At 44.3% G+C, this 20,199-nt stretch overlaps 1 protein-coding gene across 1 annotated transcript in view; it reads left to right on the top strand.

The window, feature by feature from the left end:
- Window positions 1–5,094: 5,094 nt before the first annotated feature.
- RTN4RL2 (reticulon 4 receptor like 2) overlaps window positions 5,095–20,199 on the top strand; it is a 208,346-nt gene continuing 193,241 nt past the window's right edge. Inside the window, exon 1 of the mRNA XM_083146128.1 lies at window positions 5,095–5,155. Within this exon, the coding sequence (XP_083002254.1) occupies window positions 5,125–5,155 (31 nt within the window). The 5' untranslated portion in view covers window positions 5,095–5,124. The remainder of the gene's footprint in view (window positions 5,156–20,199) is intronic.

Raw genomic sequence — 20,199 nt, 5'->3', positions numbered from 1 at the left:
CAGGGAAGCCCCAGCCTGCCGATGGCACTCTACACACTCCTCTCAACCGGCCCACAGCAGTGAAAGTCCTGGGGAGCTGCAGCGTAGCAAGCCAAGGACAGGGGAAGGTACCTGTCACCCTTTCATTCCTCCTATCACCTCACACCCAGACCCTGCTTTGTGTGCACGGCCTGCATCCGGGCTGTAGCAGCACCAGGCTCATACCCACCACTCTAATTTCTCTGCCTGACCCTCCCCTTCAACTCTCTCTCTCTCCCTCTCTGCCTGACCCCCCCTCTCTCTCTCTGCCTGACCCCCCTTCTCTCTCTCTGCCTGACCCCCTCTCTCTCTCTGCCTGACCCCCTCTCTCTCTGTCTGACCCCCACTCTCTTTTTCTCTGCCTGACACCCCTCTCTCTCTGCCTGACCCCCTCTCTCCCTCTCTGACACCTGCTCTCTCTCTCTCTGCCTGACACCCCTCTCTCTCTGCCTGACTCCCTCTCTCTCTCTCTGCCTGACCCCCTCTCTCTCTCTCTGCCTGACACCTATCTCTCTCTTTGCTTGACACCCCTCTCTCTCTCTCTCTGCCTAACACCCTTCTCTCTGCCTGATCCACCTCACCCTATCCCTTTCTCTGCCTGACCTCACTATCACCAATCTCTCTTTGCCTGAACCCACTATCTCTGCTTGACTTCCCCTCCCCTTTCTTTTTGTACCTGACCTCCCTCTCTCTTACCACTCTCTCTCTCTCTCTATTCCTGACACTCTCGCTTTCCACTCACTTTCTATCCCTGACATTATATCTATCCCTGACACTATCTCACTCTCCCATCTCATTTCCTCACTTTCCTGAGACCTCCTGACATTCTTTCTCTCTAGCCAGCTATATATATTGGGGGGGGGGGCAACTTTTTTCTTGCCTCCGGGCATCATGGATGAACTTACACCACTGAACCCTTGACCTCAATGCCGTGAGCCATTAATGCTAACCATTACACCATCTGTACTTCCCAGCATGTACTGTATGTTAACATTTATGCTTACTGTGTATGATTTGTATTCAGCAATCCTATAGCCCAGTGCTCGTAAAGCATTTTATCACTGCATGTCTGCCACCACACTATATTCAACATTTAACATACAGTAAAGTCGTTTTTGCACTATCTTACTTTAATATATTTCATTGAATACCTTACACATCTTCAATGGTGATGTTCAAAATTGGCATCTGCTTGACGTACGTAAGTTTTACGATCGCCGGTAACTCCATACACCGCACTAAACCACAATACACCACACTGCAAAATAATATCCTGAACTGCCACCAGACACAGTGCAACTACTGCATTGATCTATGCACCATAGGGAGGACAGATGTGCGTGGTTACATCTGTAAGTGAATTCCACTGTGCGGCAAGCTGTGACATTTGCCTTGTAGAAATATTAAATATACTGTAATTGTAAATATACTTCAAAATGTGTAGGCATATCGCTAAAATGCAAACACTTTGCTGCTCTGAGAAGTGCGTGCACATGACTGCAGTGGCGTAGCTAGCGTAAGGCAGCCCCCGCGGCCGCTTGGGGGAGCGGGCGGCAGCGGGGACGCCAGCTCCCGCATACCCCGTGGGGTCTGCTGCGAGTGCGAGCATTCCGCCAGGCAAAAAAACTGCAGTGCAGGGACTCGGGAGGCGCTGTCCCAAGCTGTCAGTCAGCGGTGCCGGCAGCAGGAACTCAACCTCCACTCCACCTCTCACATCCGCTCTGAGGTGGTCTGCCCGTGAGTACTTATTTCCCCTCCGGGTGGCTATCTCCTCCCCCTCTTCTGCCCGGGACCTTCCTCCCCCCTTCCCTCCTAGAAGAGGTCACAGGTGGCTCCATACCCTAGAGTGGCGGATTAAGGGCCCCCCTGCTGTCGCTCGGCTCCCCCTGCACTGCTACACAGCGCCGGCTCAGCTGTCACTCAGCACAGCAGGGAGCGGAATGTACAGTGCTGCAGATCGGATCCATAAGAGAGGTCTGCGCTGCCGGCTCCTTGCTGTGCTGAGTGACAGCTGAGCCGGTGCCGCGTAGCAGTGCGGGGAGAGCCAAACAGCATCTCAGCTGTTTTCAATAGCGTGTAGGTAGGAAGTACTAGGCACCAGCCTGCAGCTCAGTGACTGACAACTGAGCATGCAGGCTGTACAGGTAAGCAAGCCATTGCTCCTCCCCTCCCACGGGCCCGGGCTCTCACAGAGCTGTCTCCAGTCTCCACCATGACCCCCCAATCCCTGCTTAAACACAGACGGCAGCTCCCCCCCACCACCTACCTGGCGGTGCAATCTCTAGGAAATCCCTAGTCTCCCACATGACTGAAGAGAGGGGGACATTGAAGAGGAGCCATGCCACCCACGAAGATGGAGCACCGAGCAGGGTGAGTGTGGGCTGGGGAGACATGGGTTTGGGAGGCTGAAGAACATCAGTAAAGTCGTAGGGGCAGCAGGGTGCTGCGCAGTGGCTGGGGGCTGATTGCTGTGTACTGCACTCCCATCACCTGGAGAGGCTGGAGTAGGGACTCTGTGAGAGCTGGGATTAGTGGGCCGCGAGGAGGCAGGGCTTATACGTAAAGGGAAGGGTCGTTTGGGCTGCCCAGTGCCCACCATGTGAGGAGCACTGCCTGGTAGAACCTTCCACAGTTTTCTTCCCCTCCTTTCATTTTACTGTACACAAGTCACCATGCAGACTTAAGCGCCACCCCTGAAACACAACAGAGGAGCTGATGCTATTGTCACTTATCAGTGCTGCAACTGCCAGTGCCACTGTGGGCACACCATGAGGCAGCACCACTCTCCTGCCATCCGCCGCTACCCTGTATGTGGTGTGCGGTGGCACCGTCTACACCAACCTGGCCGCCGTCGACTACGGGTGATACTGCCAGCCTTCTGCAAAGATTTCCTACCTGCCACCAGGCTACAAGGCTCCCCTCTCCAAGGAGGAGCCGCAGACGCTGCTGGATGCCGGCAGCCGGTACAGCACCCTGGCCATGCTCTCCCCCATTACTATAGTATATGGCATTATGTGTAAGGGGCATTATGGTGTGGCAATATGTGTAATAAGCGTTATGGTGTGTGAGATGTGTAATGGGTATCACGGTGTGCGGAATAATGTATAATGGGCATCACGGGGTGTAGCATATGTATAATGGAGCATCACGGTGTGGGGCATATGTGTAATGGGCATCACGGTGTGTGGCATATGTATAATGGAGCATCACGGTGTGGCATATGTATAATGGGCATCAGGTGTGTGGCATATGTATAATGGAGCATCACGGTGTGTGGAATATGTATATTGGGCATCACGGTGTGTGGCATATGTATATTGGGCATTGCGGTGTGTGGAATATGTATATTGGGCATCACAGTGTGGACCATATGTATAATGAGCATCACGGTGTGTGGCATATGTATAATGGGCATCACGGTGTGTGACATATGTATAATGGCATCACGGTGTGTGGAATATGTATAATGGCATCACGGTGTATGGCATATGTATAATGGGCATCACGGTGTGTGGCATATGTATAATGAGCATCACGGTGTGTGGCATATGTATAATGAGCATCACGGTGTGTGGCATATGTATAATGGAGCATCACGGTGTGTGGCATATGTATAATGGAGCATCACGGTGTGTGGCATATGTATAATGGAGCATCATGGTGTGTGGCATATATATAATGGAGCATCACGGTGTGTGACATATGTATAATGAGCATCTCTGTGTGTGGCATATGTATAATGGGGCATCACAGTGTGGCATATGTATAAAGGAGCATCACGGTGTGTGGCATATGTATATTGGGCATCGCGGTGTGCGTCATATGTATGATGAGCATCACAGTGTGAGGCATATGTATAATGGGCATAACGGTGTGTGGCATATGTATAATGGAGCATCACGGTGTGTGGCATATGTATAATGGAGCATCACGGTGTGTGGCATATGTATAATGGAGCATCACGGTGTGTGGCATATGTATAATGGAGCATCATGGTGTGTGGCATATATATAATGGAGCATCACGGTGTGTGACATATGTATAATGAGCATCTCTGTGTGTGGCATATGTATAATGGGGCATCACAGTGTGGCATATGTATAAAGGAGCATCACGGTGTGTGGCATATGTATATTGGGCATCGCGGTGTGCGTCATATGTATGATGAGCATCACAGTGTGAGGCATATGTATAATGGGCATAACGTGCATAACTAAATCCATTATTTTTACATACCCCCACTTTAAAATTTCCACTTCAAGCACTGCTATATACTGTAATGTCTTTGGTACTTTCTATAGCCATGCCTCTTTCCTTTCTTTACCTCTGCCACAATTTACATTTGTTCCTCTAGGCACCCCTCTCCCCACTCTTCCTTCCTCATCTGTACGTCTGCTACCTCCTCATCTTCATGTGTGCCTGTGCCTCCCCCAGCCATGGCTGGTGGCTGCCATTAAAATTGACCAACAGAAACAAGAATTATGGCAGGTAAGCACAATTTACATACATATATACACATTCACATACATACATGTGTGAGATGTGTCATATTGTGAAAGGGGTCATACTGTGAGTGGCATAAAGTGTAAGGTGCATTAATGGGGGGAGGGGGGGCCCGGAAAATTTTTTGGCAGGGGGGAGCAAAATTTATAGTTACGCCACTGCATGACTGCATATCTCCCTGACTGCAAAGCCAGGCGCATGTCGACCATGTTTCGGGTCCCAACGGCTGCATGTATGTCATGCAGCCACAGGGGCCCTCCCCCAGATTGAATCGAACATGCCTCAGAACTTCAACTGCGATCACCACGTGATCCCAGTTTAATGCTCACTCACGCCTGTGCATACTTATCCAAAAATTGCAAATTGCGAATTTCAGACAATTGCGCATGGGTCTTAATTTATGTATTTATTTTAGGCATAAATAGCAATAAACACTGCAAAAACATGTATTGAATGTATACAGTGGCACACTAGTTAAAAATAAACTTAACAGTACACATGCATTGTGAGCTCTTTCAAATACAGTGTCTCCTCCCTCTACAGGAGCTGCTGTCATTTCCATCTCATCTTACAGGGCACTTCCCAGTCACTCCAGAGACAAGGATGCAAAAAGAGTGCAAGATAACCCAGCGAGGTAAGATACACTTTGGGGAAAGAACGTGGAGAAATTAAGCTACTGTACATTATTATTATACATTATTGTAACAAGAACATAATAGTGGATGTTATTGGCAAGAGAGAGGCATACTATAGATGCAATAATATACAAACTGCACTGCAATGATACAGCATAAGAAATAAATACAGTAGTGGTCATTTGAAATGCATAAGTATGAGAAGGGTTAAAAGGGGTATAATAGGATGTTAAAAAACAGTAGGGAAGAATATGGGTTAGAGAAAGAGATGGTCAGAAGCAAAAAGTAATATGAGAAAGGTGCACATCAAGCTGGTGACAGGTCTCTGGTCTAATACAGATGGTCTAGAGAGGTAAAATTGTGTGCAGGAAGGTAAATGTGAGAAGTAGACAGAAGAGCAGAAGAGAGGCATAGACAAACTGCTGATAAATATTTAATGTCACTGGATTGAGTTTCAGAAAATTGGAATAGAAAGGTTTCACAATTCAAACTCAGGGTCCAAATACATCATGATTTTCTGCATTTAGAGTTGATATTTTTTCCCCGTGACATCGGTAATATTGTCTCTCAAATGTATAACAGGATTGTTAACCTCTTGATATTATTTAACCATTTGAGTGCCAAGTGAATTTGTCAATAGAGGTATGAAAATTGCCAAGCAAACATTTGTAGTCATCATAATGACTCGTAATGCCTACGTTATATAGGAAATATAATTTAACAAATGTGAGTGATGCTGGTATTTTTTAGAATAGATTTTGTGCAGCTCTCACGAAGATCTTGGCACTCAAAGGCTTAAACTGTCGATGTGACGGAAAAGAACCGTGTCATTTTATTTGTCTGATACTTTTATTTCTACAAATACCATCTTACAAAAAAGGGAAAAAAAAAACATAATATCCAAAGGAAAATTCAGTCAGGACATCATATTATTTAGAAAAAATATTGCTCAGGTGTGTGGTATATATAGCCTAAAACAGTAATTACATTTACAATTCTTGATTGCTTTTAATATTAGCACTTACGGAAAATGTACTTACAGTTGACAACAATGCAGAATACTGTATTTGGTATACATGATTACTTGGGTTTGGATCATTAGGTCGACTAATCTAAGGTTAACATGCATTAGGTCGAAAAAGGTCAACATGGCTTTAGGTTGACACAAGCATTAGGTCGACATTGAGAATGTCGACAATCAAAAGGTCAACATTGGGTTTTCACATCTCTTTGTCCCAAATGTTAACACATTCGTCATGGACACTGAAAATGTGCACAGAATCAGGACCTTTTCCCTGTCAACCTTTAGCTTTTGTTGACAATTTGTCCATGTTGATCTAGTGCATGTCGACCTTTGAAATGTGTTGACCTTTTCACTGTCTACCAATAATGGCTGAGCGAATGACTGTATACTGTATCTAATAATCCACACCCCTGACCGTTACAGTGTGGAAAGCCATGGTTGCCTTGCGCAGAAGGAAGAGGAATTCCTGCAGATGTGGGTGGGAAAACGTATTATTATTCTATGGCCAAGGTGAAAGGAGGACACCTTGCACCTGCCAGCAGACAATTGTTATATGGTCAATGGGAATGTGGTCACTAGGTCTCCTGTAACTAGGTCAACAGCCACTAGGTTGACTCGCATGAAGGTCGACATGGGTAAGGTTGACAGGTCATTAGGTCGACATGGGCTTTTTTCATGCCCTACCATCCACTAGGGCATGGTATGGAAATAAAATAGTGTGCCCAAAGCATGGCAAGCACAGTGAGCCAAGCGAGGGGACGTGGTGCTACATTTCAGTGTCTATGTTGATTGTGTAAATAAAAGTGAAAAACCCCATGTCGACCTTTTGATTGTCGACCTTCCCCATGTCTACCTAATGCTTGTGTCGACCTAATGACCTGTTGACCTAACCCATATCGACTTTCAGGCATATCCACCTTCAGGCAGGTTGACCTAGTTACTGTCAATCCAATGATACCATTCCGGTCAAAGGGCAGTATTCAATGAGAAAAATTCGCCCTGTTTTATGGCGAATTTGTGCTTTCTTCGCCTTGGACGGAGCATTTTGCTCTCCAAAAGCGAGCAAGCCTATTCAATGTGAAATATTTGCCATCTTTTTAAGTAATTTTCGCCGTCTCTCTCCGTGTAGCAATTCTCCATCTTTTCATGGAGAGCTGGAATGTGAACTTTTAAACTAAAAGGTTTTTTTTTTTTATTTTGGTGTCAAAAAATCAGGGTTTTTTTTCTGTGAAGGGGCATGTTATTTTTATTCATGTGCTTATAGCACATGAATATATATTTAATTTAAAAAAAAATATTTATTTATTTTTTTGTTACACAGAGCAGCCAGCAGGGGGCCGGAGCGCTCGAGCCGCTCATTAGATATTCATATATTCACTGCATCCAATCATTACATATGCCCGATCGGGTGCAGTGAATACCGGGTCCCCTGCTGGCTATAGGGGGGGCAGCTTGTGCTGCCTGGGTCCCGGGGAGCCCACCTCCCCTCCACATATGTTCTGGGGCAGCCAGAGAGACTTTAATCTCCCTGGCTGCCACCGTCCCACGGCTCCCTGCCAGCTCCCTGCCGCGGACGCTCGTCCGCTGCAGGGGTTAAGACTCGCCGCGAGTGGCGGCGAGTCTTAACCACATTGAATAGAGCGAGCAGGAGTGGCAGCGAGCCCTCCGGAACAGGGCGAGTGCATGGCGAGAGAAAAAATCTCTCGCCATGCACGGCGAATTTTTTTCATTGAATACTGCCCAATGTGTTTGAAGCTAATTTTATGCCTAATTTGAGCACTTATTGTTGTCCCATAGAGGTAATGAATTTACATATATGAAAAGATAACAAATAATGAAGTTGTCAATAACACATTCTTACTCTATGGGTTTATTCTTTATCGGGGGGGAGGGGGGATTTTTGTGGATATACTGTGGATTTTTAATTTAGTTATCTAAATTCTTATAATTACTTAAGTACATCAAAAATAAGATGTCCCTGCAAGCCATAATACTGTTACTGAAGTAGCAGTGTTATACCCAGGGCCGTCTATTCGTATGGGCTTAATGGGCACTTGCCCAGGGGCCACAGGTGTATAAGGGCCCTATGCTGATAGCTGAGGGTCCCCTTTTTCCAGGGATACCAGAATTTTGAAAATCGGCCCTGGGGAACTGGAAATATCCAACTTCAAACAGCAGTCCACATCTGACCTGTTGATTGCAATTCCCAGTCATATTTCTCAGGTTCTCTCTGACTTAGAGTTTTTCTGAGAGTATATTCCAAAAGCTGGGACTCTCCCGTTTCTGTCGACATTAGCGGCTCTCTATCATGCCCAAAATAGGAGATCTCAGCCTTCCAGCAGCCGGTCTCTGCTCCAGCTCCAAACGTCTGGTGTACAGTTTTATATTTTTGTCAATGGATTGCTCTGGCTCCTGATCTCTGATCCCCAAGTTCCCAGCACCTCCTGAAAGTTGGGACTCTAGGTTTTTATACTATTGAAGGCTAAGAAATCTATTTCCAGATAATGGCGATATCTGCAGTCAAACAAGCTGCCCTTCCACCGGAAAATGATGAATATTAAGCCCACTCCATTATCCAACCCTCCACTGCGCATAAAACACCCCCTACCTCCCTGGAAGGACCCTTCATTCAACTCAGTGCCCCTTCCACATGTTATGCTGTGTACACACGGGGGCGATAGGGGCTATAATCGCTGGGAATATGGTCGCAAGCGACCATATTGCCAGTGATGGAACTGTGTCCCAGCGATAAATCGCCGGGTGCGCGCTCCCGTTTTCTGCCCCATTGTAATCGCTGGTGAGCTTGCTCCTGCGACCAGCTAATTACCTCTGCGGCTCCCCCAGCAGAGGTTCCTTTTCATCAGTGACCATCCATCCATTTTAGTATGTTAACTCTTATGAGTAGGGTCCTCCTTCCTAACGTACTCACCCTACCTCATTACCTCAACTGTGCTCCTGTCCTGTTCTTCCCTTCCTCTACTTCATCTTCAGTCTCCTTGACAATTTTGACACCTACTTCTGAACTGATGCTGATTTTAGTTCTACCAGCTATACCCCTATTTATACTGTATTTTTCAACACACCCTGTACGTTACCTTGTAATTTGTTTTTTTGTTTGCTATGTACGGCGCTGCGGACACTTTGCGGCGCCTTATAAATAAACGTACTACTACTACTACATCTATGGTCGCTGATGAAAAGGAGACACTGAGCAATATATTGCTCAGCAATATATTGCTAGCAAGATATCTCCCCCCCATATGTACGCACCTTAAGTGTTCACCCTCCCACCACCTGTGCAGTAAAGGAGTAATTAGCAGAAGTTACTGCTCCAGGTCCTACATGTTGAGTGGAAGATAGAGCACCGCCTGCCACCTGTGGGACATCAAAGCTGCTGCTGCTGATAGCACCCCCCACCCCTAGGAGGGGAGAATGGGTAAGGGCCCCAGAGCATTGCTTTGCCCAGGGGCCCACACTGCTGTTAAGATGGCCCTGGTTATACCCCTTTCAGACATACACCTGGGATTTTAATCCTGGTACAATCCTGGGTTTTTAACCCCTTCCCGCCGCAGCCTGTTTTTGCCTTCCTGACAGAGCCCTTTTTTTCAAATCTGACATGTATCACTTAAGTGGGGATAACTTTTTTTTGCTTTTACTTATCCCAGTGATTTTGAGACTGTTTTCTCGTGACTCATTGTACTTCAAGTTAGTGGTAAATTTGGGTCGATACAGTCTGTGTTTTTTTGTGAAAAATACCAAAATGTCGTAAAAAAATTGAAAATTTAGCAATTTTAAAAATGTTAAATTTTCTGCTTGTGTGACAAATAATCATACCACTCAAAATAGTTAATAACTAACATAGACCATATGTATACTTTATGTTTCCATCATTATTTCAACCTCCTTTTAAATTTTTTGGACACTAGGAGGCTTAAAATATGAATAGCAAATTCTCAAATTTTCAAGAAAATGTCAAACACTGATTTTTTTAGGGACCAGTTCAATTCTGATGTGACTTTGAGGGACTTGTATGTGAGACACCCCCATAAATGATGCCATTTCAAAAACTGCACCCCTCACAGTATTCAAAACAGCATTTTGGAAGTTTGTTAACCCTTTAGGTGTTTCACAGGAATTAAAACAAAGTGTAGGTGAAATTTCAAAATTTCATTTTTTTTGCAGATTTTCAATTTTAATACATTTTTCTAAGGAACACAGTAGATTTTACTAGAGAAATGTGACTAAAAATGATTCCCCCAATTCTTTTGTTTTCATAAATATCCTATATGTGGCCCTAGTGTGCACGTTGACCAAACCACAGGCTTCATAATAGAAGGAGCACCTACTTGATTTTGGAGCCTCCTTTTTATGAGATTATTTTTTAGGCACCATGTAGGTTTCTAGGCACCATAAGATGCTAAAAGTTAGGAACCCCCCCACAAGTGACCCCATTTTGCAAACTACACCCCTCAGGGAATTCATCTAGGGGTATAGTGTACATTTCAAACCCCCAGGGGTTTCACCAATTGTGGTACAACTGGGCTGTGAAAATGAAAAATTAAATTTTTTACACAAAAATGCAGTTCTGGCTCAAAATTTTTCATTTTCACAAGGAATGAAGGAGACAAAGCACCCCAAAATATGTGCCCCAATTTCTCCCGAGTACGGCAATGCCTCACATGTGACCAAAAAATACCATTTGGGTGCATGGCAGGACTCAGAAGGGAAGGAGTGATATTTGGATTTTGCAGCACAGATTCTGGTGGAATGTTGGTGGGTGCTATGTCGCATTAGCAAGACCCCCGAAGCACCAATACAGTGGAACCCCCCCCACAAGTGACCCCATTTTGCAAACTACACCCCTCAGGGAATTCAACTAGGGGTATAGTGTACATTTCAAACCCCCAGGGGTTTCTCCAATTGTGGTACAACTGGGCAGTAATGCCTAAGTTATATAGGAAATAGAATTTAACAAATGTGAGTGATGCTGGTATTTTTTAGAATAGATTTTGTGCATCTCTCACGAAGATCTTGGCACTCAAAGGCTTAAACTGTCGATGTGACGGAAAAGAACCGTGTCATTTTATTTGTCTGATACTTTTATTTCTACAAATACCATCTTACAAAAAAAGGAAAAAAAAAAACATAATATCCAAAGGAAAATTCAGTCAGGACATCATATTATTTCGAAAAAATATTGCTCAGGTGTGTGGTATATATAGCCTAAAACAGTAATTACATTTACAATTCTTGATTGCTTTTAATATTAGCACTTACGGAAAATGTACTTACAGTTGACAACAATGCAGAATACTGTATTTGGTATACATGATTACTTGGGTTTGGATCGTTAGGTCGACTAATCTAAGGTTGACATGCATTAGGTCGAAAAAGGTCAACATGGCTTTAGGTTGACACAAGCATTATGTCGACACAAGCATCAGGTCGACATTGAGAATGTCGACAATCAAAAGGTCAACATTGGGTTTTCACATCTCTTTGTCCCAAATGTTAACACATTCGTCATGGACACTGAAAATGTGCACAGAATCAGGACCTTTTCCCTGTCAACCTTTAGCTTTTGTTGACAATTTGTCCATGTTGATCTAGTGCATGTCGACCTTTGAAATGTGTTGACCTTTTCACTGTCTACCAATAATGGCTGAGCGAATGACTGTATACTGTATCTAATAATCCACACCCCTGACCATTACCGTGTGGAAAGCCATGGTTGCCTTGCGCAGAAGGAAGAAGAATTCCTGCAGATGTGGGTGGGAAAACGTATTATTATTCTATGGCCAAGGTGAAAGGAGGAGACCTTGCACCTGCCAGCAGACAATTGTTATATGGTCAATGGGAATGTGGTCACTAGGTCTCCTGTAACTAGGTCAACAGCCACTAGGTTGACTCGCATGAAGGTCGACATGCATAAAGGGCGACATGGGTAAGGTTGACAGTTCATTAGGTCGACATGGGCTTTTTTCATGCCCTACCATCCACTAGGGCATGGTATGGAAATAAAATAGTGTGCCCAAAGCATGGCAAGCACAGTGAGCCAAGCGAGGGGACGTGGTGCTACATTTCAGTGTCTATGTTGATTGTGTAAATAAAAGTGAAAAACCCCATGTCGACCTTTTGATTGTCAACCTTCCCCATGTCTACTTAATGCTTGTGTCGACCTAATGACCTGTTGACCTAACCCATATCGACTTTCAGGCATATCCACCTTCAGGCAGGTTGACCTAGTTACTGTCAATCCAATGATACCATTCCGGTCAAAGGGCAGTATTCAATGAGAAAAATTCGCCCTGTTTTATGGCGAATTTGTGCTTTTTTCGCCTTGGACGGAGCATTTTGCTCTCCAAAAGCGAGCAAGCCTATTCAATGTGAAATATTTGCCGTCTTTTTAAGTGATTTTCGCCGTCTCTCTCCGTGTAGCAATTCTCCATCTTTTCATGGAGAGCTGGAATGTGAACTTTTAAACTAAAAGGTTTTTTTTTTTAAATTTTGGTGTAAAAAAATCAGGTTTTTTTTTTTTCTGTGAAGGGGCATGTTATTTTTATTCATGTGCTTATAGCACATGAATATATATTTAATTAAAAAAAAATAATGATATATATATTTTTTTTTACACAGAGCAGCCAGCAGGGGGCCGGAGCGCTCGAGCCGCTCATTAGATATTCATATATTCACTGCATCCGATAATTACATATGCACGATCGGGTGCAGTGAATACTGGGGCCCCCGCTGGCTATAGGGGGGCAGCTTGCGCTGCCTGGGTCCCGGGGAGCCCACCTCCCCTCCACATATGTTCTGGGGCAGCCAGAGAGACTTTAATCTCCCTGGCTGCCACCGTCCCACGGCTCCCTGCCAGCTCCCTGCCGCGGACGCTCGTCCGCTGCAGGGGTTAAGACTCGCCGCGAGTGGCGGCGAGTCTTAACCCCATTGAATAGAGCGAGCAGGAGTGGCAGCGAGCCCTCCGGAACAGGGCAAGTGCATGCCGAGAGAAAAAATCTCTCGCCATGCACGGCGAATTTTTTTCATTGAATACTGCCCAATGTGTTTGAAGCTAATTTTATGCCTAATTTGAGCACTTATTGTTGTCCCATAGAGGTAATGAATTTACATATATGAAAAGATAACAAATAATGAAGTTTTCAATAACACATTCTTACTCTATGGGTTTATTCTTTATCGGGGGGGGGGGGGATTTTTGTGGATCTACTGTGGATTTTTAATTTAGTTATCTAAATTCTTATAATTACTTAAGTACATCAAAAATAAGATGTCCCTGCAAGCCATAATACCGTTACTGAAGTAGCAGTGTTATACCCAGGGCCGTCTATTCGTATGGACTTAATGGGCACTTGCCCAGGGGCCACAGGTGTATAAGGGCCCTATGCTGATAGCTGAGGGTCCCCTTTTTCCAGGGATACCAGAATTTTGAAAATCGGCCCTGATGAACTGGAAATATCCAACTTCAAACAGCAGTCCACATCCGACCTGTTGATTGCAATTCCCAGTCATATTTCTCAGGTTCTCTCTGACAGAGTTTTTCTGAGAGTATATTCCAAAAGCTGGGACTCTCCCGTTTCTGTCGACATTAGCGGCTCTCTATCATGCCCAAAATAGGAGATCTCAGCCTTCCAGCAGCAGGTCTCTGCTCCAGCTCCAAACGTCTGGTGTACAGTTTTATATTTTTGTCAATGGATTGCTCTGGCTCCTGATCTCTGATCCCCAAGTCCCCAGCACCTCCTGAAAGTTGGGACTCTAGGTTTTTATACTATTGAAGGCTAAGAAATCTATTTCCAGATAATGGCGATATCTGCAGTCAAACAAGCTGCCCTTCCACTGGAAAATGATGAATATTAAGCCCACTCCATTATCCAACCGTCCCCTGTGTATAAAACACCCCCTACCTCCCTGGAAGGACCCTTCATTCAACTCAGTGCCCCTTCCACATGTTATGCTGTGTACACACGGGGGCGATAGGGGCTATAATCGCTGGGAATATGGTCGCAAGCGACCATATTGCCAGTGATGGAACTGTGTCCCAGCGATAAATCGCCGGGTGCGCGCTCCCGTTTTCTGCCCCATTGTAATCGCTGGTCGCAGGAGCTTGCTCCTGCGACCAGCTAATTACCTCTGCGGCTCCCCCAGCAGAGGCTCCTTTTCATCAGCGACCATCCATCCATTTTAGTATGTTAACTCTTATGAGTAGGGTCCTCCTTCCTCACGTACTCACCCTACCTCATTACCTCACCTGTGCTCCAGTCCTGTTCTTCCCTTCCTCTACTTCATCTTCAGTCTCCTTGACAATTTTGACACCTACTTCTGAACTGATGCTGATTTTAGTTCTACCAGCTATACCCCTATTTATACTGTATTTTTCAACACACCCTGTACGTTACCTTGTAATTTGTTTTTTTGTTTGCTATGTACGGCGCTGCGGACACTTTGCGGCGCCTTATAAATAAACGTACTACTACTACTACATCTATGGTCGCTGATGAAAAGGAGACACTGAGCAATATATTGCTCAGCAATATATTGCTAGCAATATATCTCCCCCCCCCCCCCCCGTGTGTACGCACCTTAAGTGTTCACCCTCCCACCACCTGTGCAGTAAAGGAGTAATTAGCAGAAGTTACTGCTCCAGGTCCTACATGTTGAGTGGAAGATAGAGCACCGCCTGCCACCCGTGGGACATCAAAGCTGCTGCTGCTGATAGCATCCCCCACCCCTAGGAGGGGAGAATGGGTAAGGGCCCCAGAGCATTGCTTTGCCCAAGGGCCCACACTGCTGTCAAGATGGCCCTGGTTATACCCCTTTCAGACATACACCTGGGATTTTAATCCTGGTACAATCCTGGGTTTTTAAAAAACCCCGGTCAATTGCAGGTGCGCAGGACCCGGGATTTTAGTCGAATAAAATCCCGGGTAGAGCCAGTCAGACATATGCTAGTCCCATGAAAAATCCTGAGATTTTTGGCGTATGTCTGAAAGGGGTATTTCTCATACCCCTTTCAAATATAACAACAAATTATAAGGTGTAGCAGTTCTATCCAGTAATTTGTGTCATGTGAAAAGGTCAACCTGGGTTGACCTGCTTTTTACCAGGGTCGGCAACCAGGGATTTGTGACCCGGGTTCACCCTTTCACACTGAACAAATTACCCATTTTTAGTATATACACGTGTAATATACCTGTGCCTTACTTCAGCGATTTGTAGATTGTTAGAATAGGCGGAACTCACAGGTTTAATAAATGAGGGACACAAGAGACTCCTAATACAGTTCAACGTTTCAATTTATTTCAATTGTCTTCAGGGACAAGCGAGATACAGGTGATGCAGAGGTTTATATACAGAGGTGAGGCAGAGACCTCATGTACCACATTGTGGTGCTGATTGTTGACGTCATCAGGGGTGGACAACATACCCCCTCCGGGTTCAAATCAATCAATTAAAAACATTTTGCTGCATATCAAGGGAATACAGTATGTTTAATTTACAGAACATATCTGCTTGGTTTTAAGAAAACAAAACTAATCATAGTAAATGTAACAGATATACTTTGTAATTGAAGAGAAAATAATTAAGGTTAACGAAAGTAAGGATAACCTTACTTTTTTTTAACCTTGCATAGAAATTTCCCAGGGGTCTAAATGAACAATTATCCCTTAATTGCTTCTTATAAACATAATGCACCTTTTTCTGTAAATGTATACATTAGCAACATGCTTGCAATAATGTTCTTTATTATAAGTTGCGTCCTCTTTCCAACCATTTTTTTCTTGTAACACTGGTACATCTGCATTTATGTAAATGTCTTTATACTTAAATGAAATGAAATATTCATTTGTTTCTCTGGCCACTTAAGCTAGAATGTTGTTATAGTTTTTTCCTACTAACTGCTACATTTACTATGATTCGTTTTGCTTTCTTAAAACCAAGCAGGTATGTTCTCTAAGTTAAACATACTGTATTCTCATGATATGCAACAAAATGTTTTTAATTGATCGCCTATTCTACCAATCTACAAATCGATGAAAGAAGGCACCAGGTTTATTATGCCGTTTTCCTTAGAAAATACAGTTTCCCTTGGAAAAACGGAACATAAAATAAATTAAATAATCTGTTTGGAAAATTTTGAAAATTGTGGATTGCTCCTCATCTACTACCACTGTCTCATGTTTTCTATATCTGTATGTTATGTGATAGGTGAGGATCAATAAAACATATTTTGAAAAATAAAATTAATAATTGGAATTAAGCACAGTATTTGAGCACACAGCTGTCATATAAATGTTACTGTACCTCTCCCAACAGTGGAGGGAGATGGGGTGGGACTAGTTACTTCCATGGCTAGTAGGCCAGGATTTGTGAGCAACGTGCATCAGAGGTACAGAACTCTGTCACTTGCATTTATACCTGTGGAAATGCCCTTCTTAAAGAGCCTTGCATTGCTTGCTGTCATGTTTACTATTGGCCCTTTGTTGGATGCCACGGCCATTAGCCGCCTTATCTCTTCAGGTGGTACGTGCTGGGCAGAAATTATCTGCATGTCCCCTCTCTGTATTATGAGGAGATTTGGACACCTGAGGCCGCCAACCATACCTGGCCTTCTGCCGGGCAACAAATTTCTCCCTCCACTGCCAAGAGAAGAGATCCAGACATCGGAGGCAGCAAGTCATCCTTGACTTTCACCTACCTGGCAGGGTGGTAACTAATTCCACCCCGTCTCCCTCAAGGTGTCCATATTTGGACACCTGCAGCCACTAGCCGTCCTCAGATTTCAATTTACCCTGCCAGGCGGCAGCTAATTCCACTGTTAGGAAAAGTAACATTTGTATTACATCTGTGTGCTCAAAGACTAGGCTTCAAATAACTGATAATTCCAATCACTGGTTAATTTTTAATAATCAGTTTTTACATGGGGAACTGCATCTGCATTTAAATGTGACATTTTCTAAGTTATTTTTTATTTTTGTGGAAGTTTTATATATATATATATATATATATATATATATATATATATATATATATATGTCGTAGAGAGGATACGCACACTCCAGGTAAGGATACCAGTCTGGGTGCAGGGACAATCAATCAATATTGTGTATCAGTCCTTAGTCAGACAAATCCAATCCAAGGACAGACAGGTCCAGCACACCATAGCATATAACATGCAGATAAAAACGATTTATTGAAGCAAGGTATAAGAATTCATTATACTCAGCACATCCGTGGCAGTAGCATGAGACAGCTTAACACTTCAATTCCACAGGCTTAACCCTGACGGGCCGTTTCGGTGTCAAATCACCTTCCTCATAGGGCATCAACCATACAATGAATCCTCACAGTATATATAACATGGAAATACACCTGAATCACATAATCAATAATTGCTAACTCACGCCAGGACTCCAAACTCACCTATCCCGCACTACAGGCATGCTCCCACGGCGTCCCGGAAGTCTCCATGGGACCCGGAACTAACCTGCCTGTTCCTAATGCATGGGGAAGCAGAATGGGTTCCTAGGCGCCGGAAGTCAACAAGCGGTTGCCGCGACAACGCAACTCCCACTACAAGCTCATATCAAACCACCGCTGAACTGCAGCTAATAGCTGCTATCTCAAAACAATGCACCAATACAGCGGGCATCTGCTGGGGGACACTACTATGCCACCACAGCATATAATCAAAAATATAGAGAGTAATGCCAACGTAACGTTGCCGCGGCAACCACCAAACCTCCATAAACAATACACACAGATACATCACAAAAATAAGGATATTAAGCAGAAAAAGATCAAAAAGACATAGACAGTGGCTAAAGAGGTGGAAAAACATATATAGTAATTCTTATGTAATGGCAGAAATAGATATATTTTATATTTAGACTCAATGAACTGTCGGGTCTCTATTTAAAGAAACACTGCCAGGTTCAATTCTTCATTTAGACCTAGCGGTGCCATAGATTGTAGCGTGTAGGTCCAATAGCTCTCTCGTTGTAGCAACAAGCTATGTCTATCCCCACCCCTCTTTAATGGTGGAACATAATCGAATGGGAGAAATCGGAAGTCACTTAGGCGATGGCCTGCAAGTGCGAAGTGTCTCGCAACCGGGGGTGTATTCCCATCCAACTTAATCAGGGCTTTGTTAATTGATGAGCGATGCATATTAATCCGCTCCTTGAGCATCCGGATGGTTTTGCCCACGTATATCTTATCACATGGGCACTGTATAATGTACACAATATACTTGGTGTTACAGTCCATCCTGTGTTTGAGTTGGTATACCTGCTTCGTTATTGGATGCTGCCAGATACTGCCACAAATTATATACTTGCAGTCGACACACCCTGTACATTTTCTGGCTCCTGTGCCAGTGTTTAGCCATGTGGCTCTTGTCACTGGTTTCGGGCCCACATCCGTGATGACCACTTGCTGTTTAATATTAGCGTTCCTCTTGTAGCAAAACATAGGAGTCTGCTCACAGTATTTGCCAATGACAGGATCTGTACTTAAGATGAGCCAGTGCTTCGTGATAGCTCCCCTCAACACTCCCGAGTTGATGGAATAGGTGTTGGGGAACAACAGCTTCGATCCCTGAGTATCCTTACTTCGTGGTATTAGTAAGTCCTCCCTTCTCAGGGTCAAGCACCTCTCTTTGGCCCCATGCACCTCAGTAGGATCATATCCTCGAGAGATAAAACTCTGTCCCATCTCATCCAGGGTTTTAATGAGATCATCCCTGTTAGATGTAATCCTTACCGCTCTCACCAATTGTGAGAACGGCAGTCCTCGTTTTAGGGGTTGGGGATGAAAGCTTGTTGCCATTAAAAGGTTATTTTTGTCGGTAGGTTTCTTGTAAAGAGTGGTTCTGAAACCTTCTGGTGTCTTGGACACCAGCACATCCAAAAAATTGAGCTGGTCTAAGCTACTAGTACAAGTAAACCTAATGGACCCGGCAGTCCCATTGAGCTTGCCTACAAAGTCATCCAGTGCCATCTGTGATCCAGTCCACACTATGAACAGGTCATCAATAAAGCGTAAATAAAATGCAATAAATTTGGAAAAATCTGGATCCGCCATAATGTAAGTTTTTTCAAAATCATACATAAACAGGTTCGCATACGATGGGGCCATATTGGACCCCATCGCAGTCCCCTGCAACTGTAAATAAAAGGTGTTATCAAACAGAAAATAATTTTTGTGCAAAATAAATCCAATGAGTAATAACAAAAAATCAATTGGTGGACCTGCATAGTGTGGACTGGATTCCAGGCACCTTCTGACAGCTGCCATACCCTCAACATGACTGATGTTGGTATATAGTGACGTAACGTCAAGTGTCACTAGAATACAATCACGTGATGGCATGCCAAATTGGTTGAGTTTATTAAGAAAATGAGTCGTGTCCCTGAGCCAATATGGTGTATTTTGTACGACATCCTGTAAAAAGTAATCCACAAATTGGGATACAGGTTGTGAGCGGGAACCAATCGAGGATATAATTGGCCTCCCAGGTGGGGAGACCAATGTTTTATGTATCTTGGGTAGGATAAAAATGAGTGGCACCCTGGGAAATTTCTGTGTTAGGAAGTCCAGAGTACCATCATCTATCCACCCATTCAAGCTACCCATATTAAGGATAGAATCCAACTCTTTTTTGTAACCCACTGTTGGGTCATTTTTCAACTGCTTATAGCAGACATCATCGGTCAACTGGCGCAGCACCTCATTTATATAGTCAATGCGGTTCAAGATTACGGTCGCCCCGCCCTTATCCGCGGGACAAGCCATAATAGCGGAATTTTCCCGCAAAGACTTCAAAGCCAATTGCTCTGTTTTGGCAAGGTTAGATCTGTAAATCCTGGACCGCCTGACCTGAGGGATTACGTCCTGTCTGACCAGTCTGATGAAGGTATCTATGGAGGGGTTGTTTACCTGTGGGTCAAACCGAGACTTAACCTTAAAGGGACAAGCAGCTTTGGTCTCACCACTGATAGTGTT

Source organism: Crinia signifera, chromosome 6, assembly GCF_055691185.1.
Source record: "Crinia signifera chromosome 6, ASM5569118v1, whole genome shotgun sequence".
NCBI classification, from domain to species: domain Eukaryota; kingdom Metazoa; phylum Chordata; class Amphibia; order Anura; family Myobatrachidae; genus Crinia; species Crinia signifera.
Note: the sequence above shows the minus strand (reverse complement) of the source record. Positions and strands in the feature narration are given on the sequence as shown.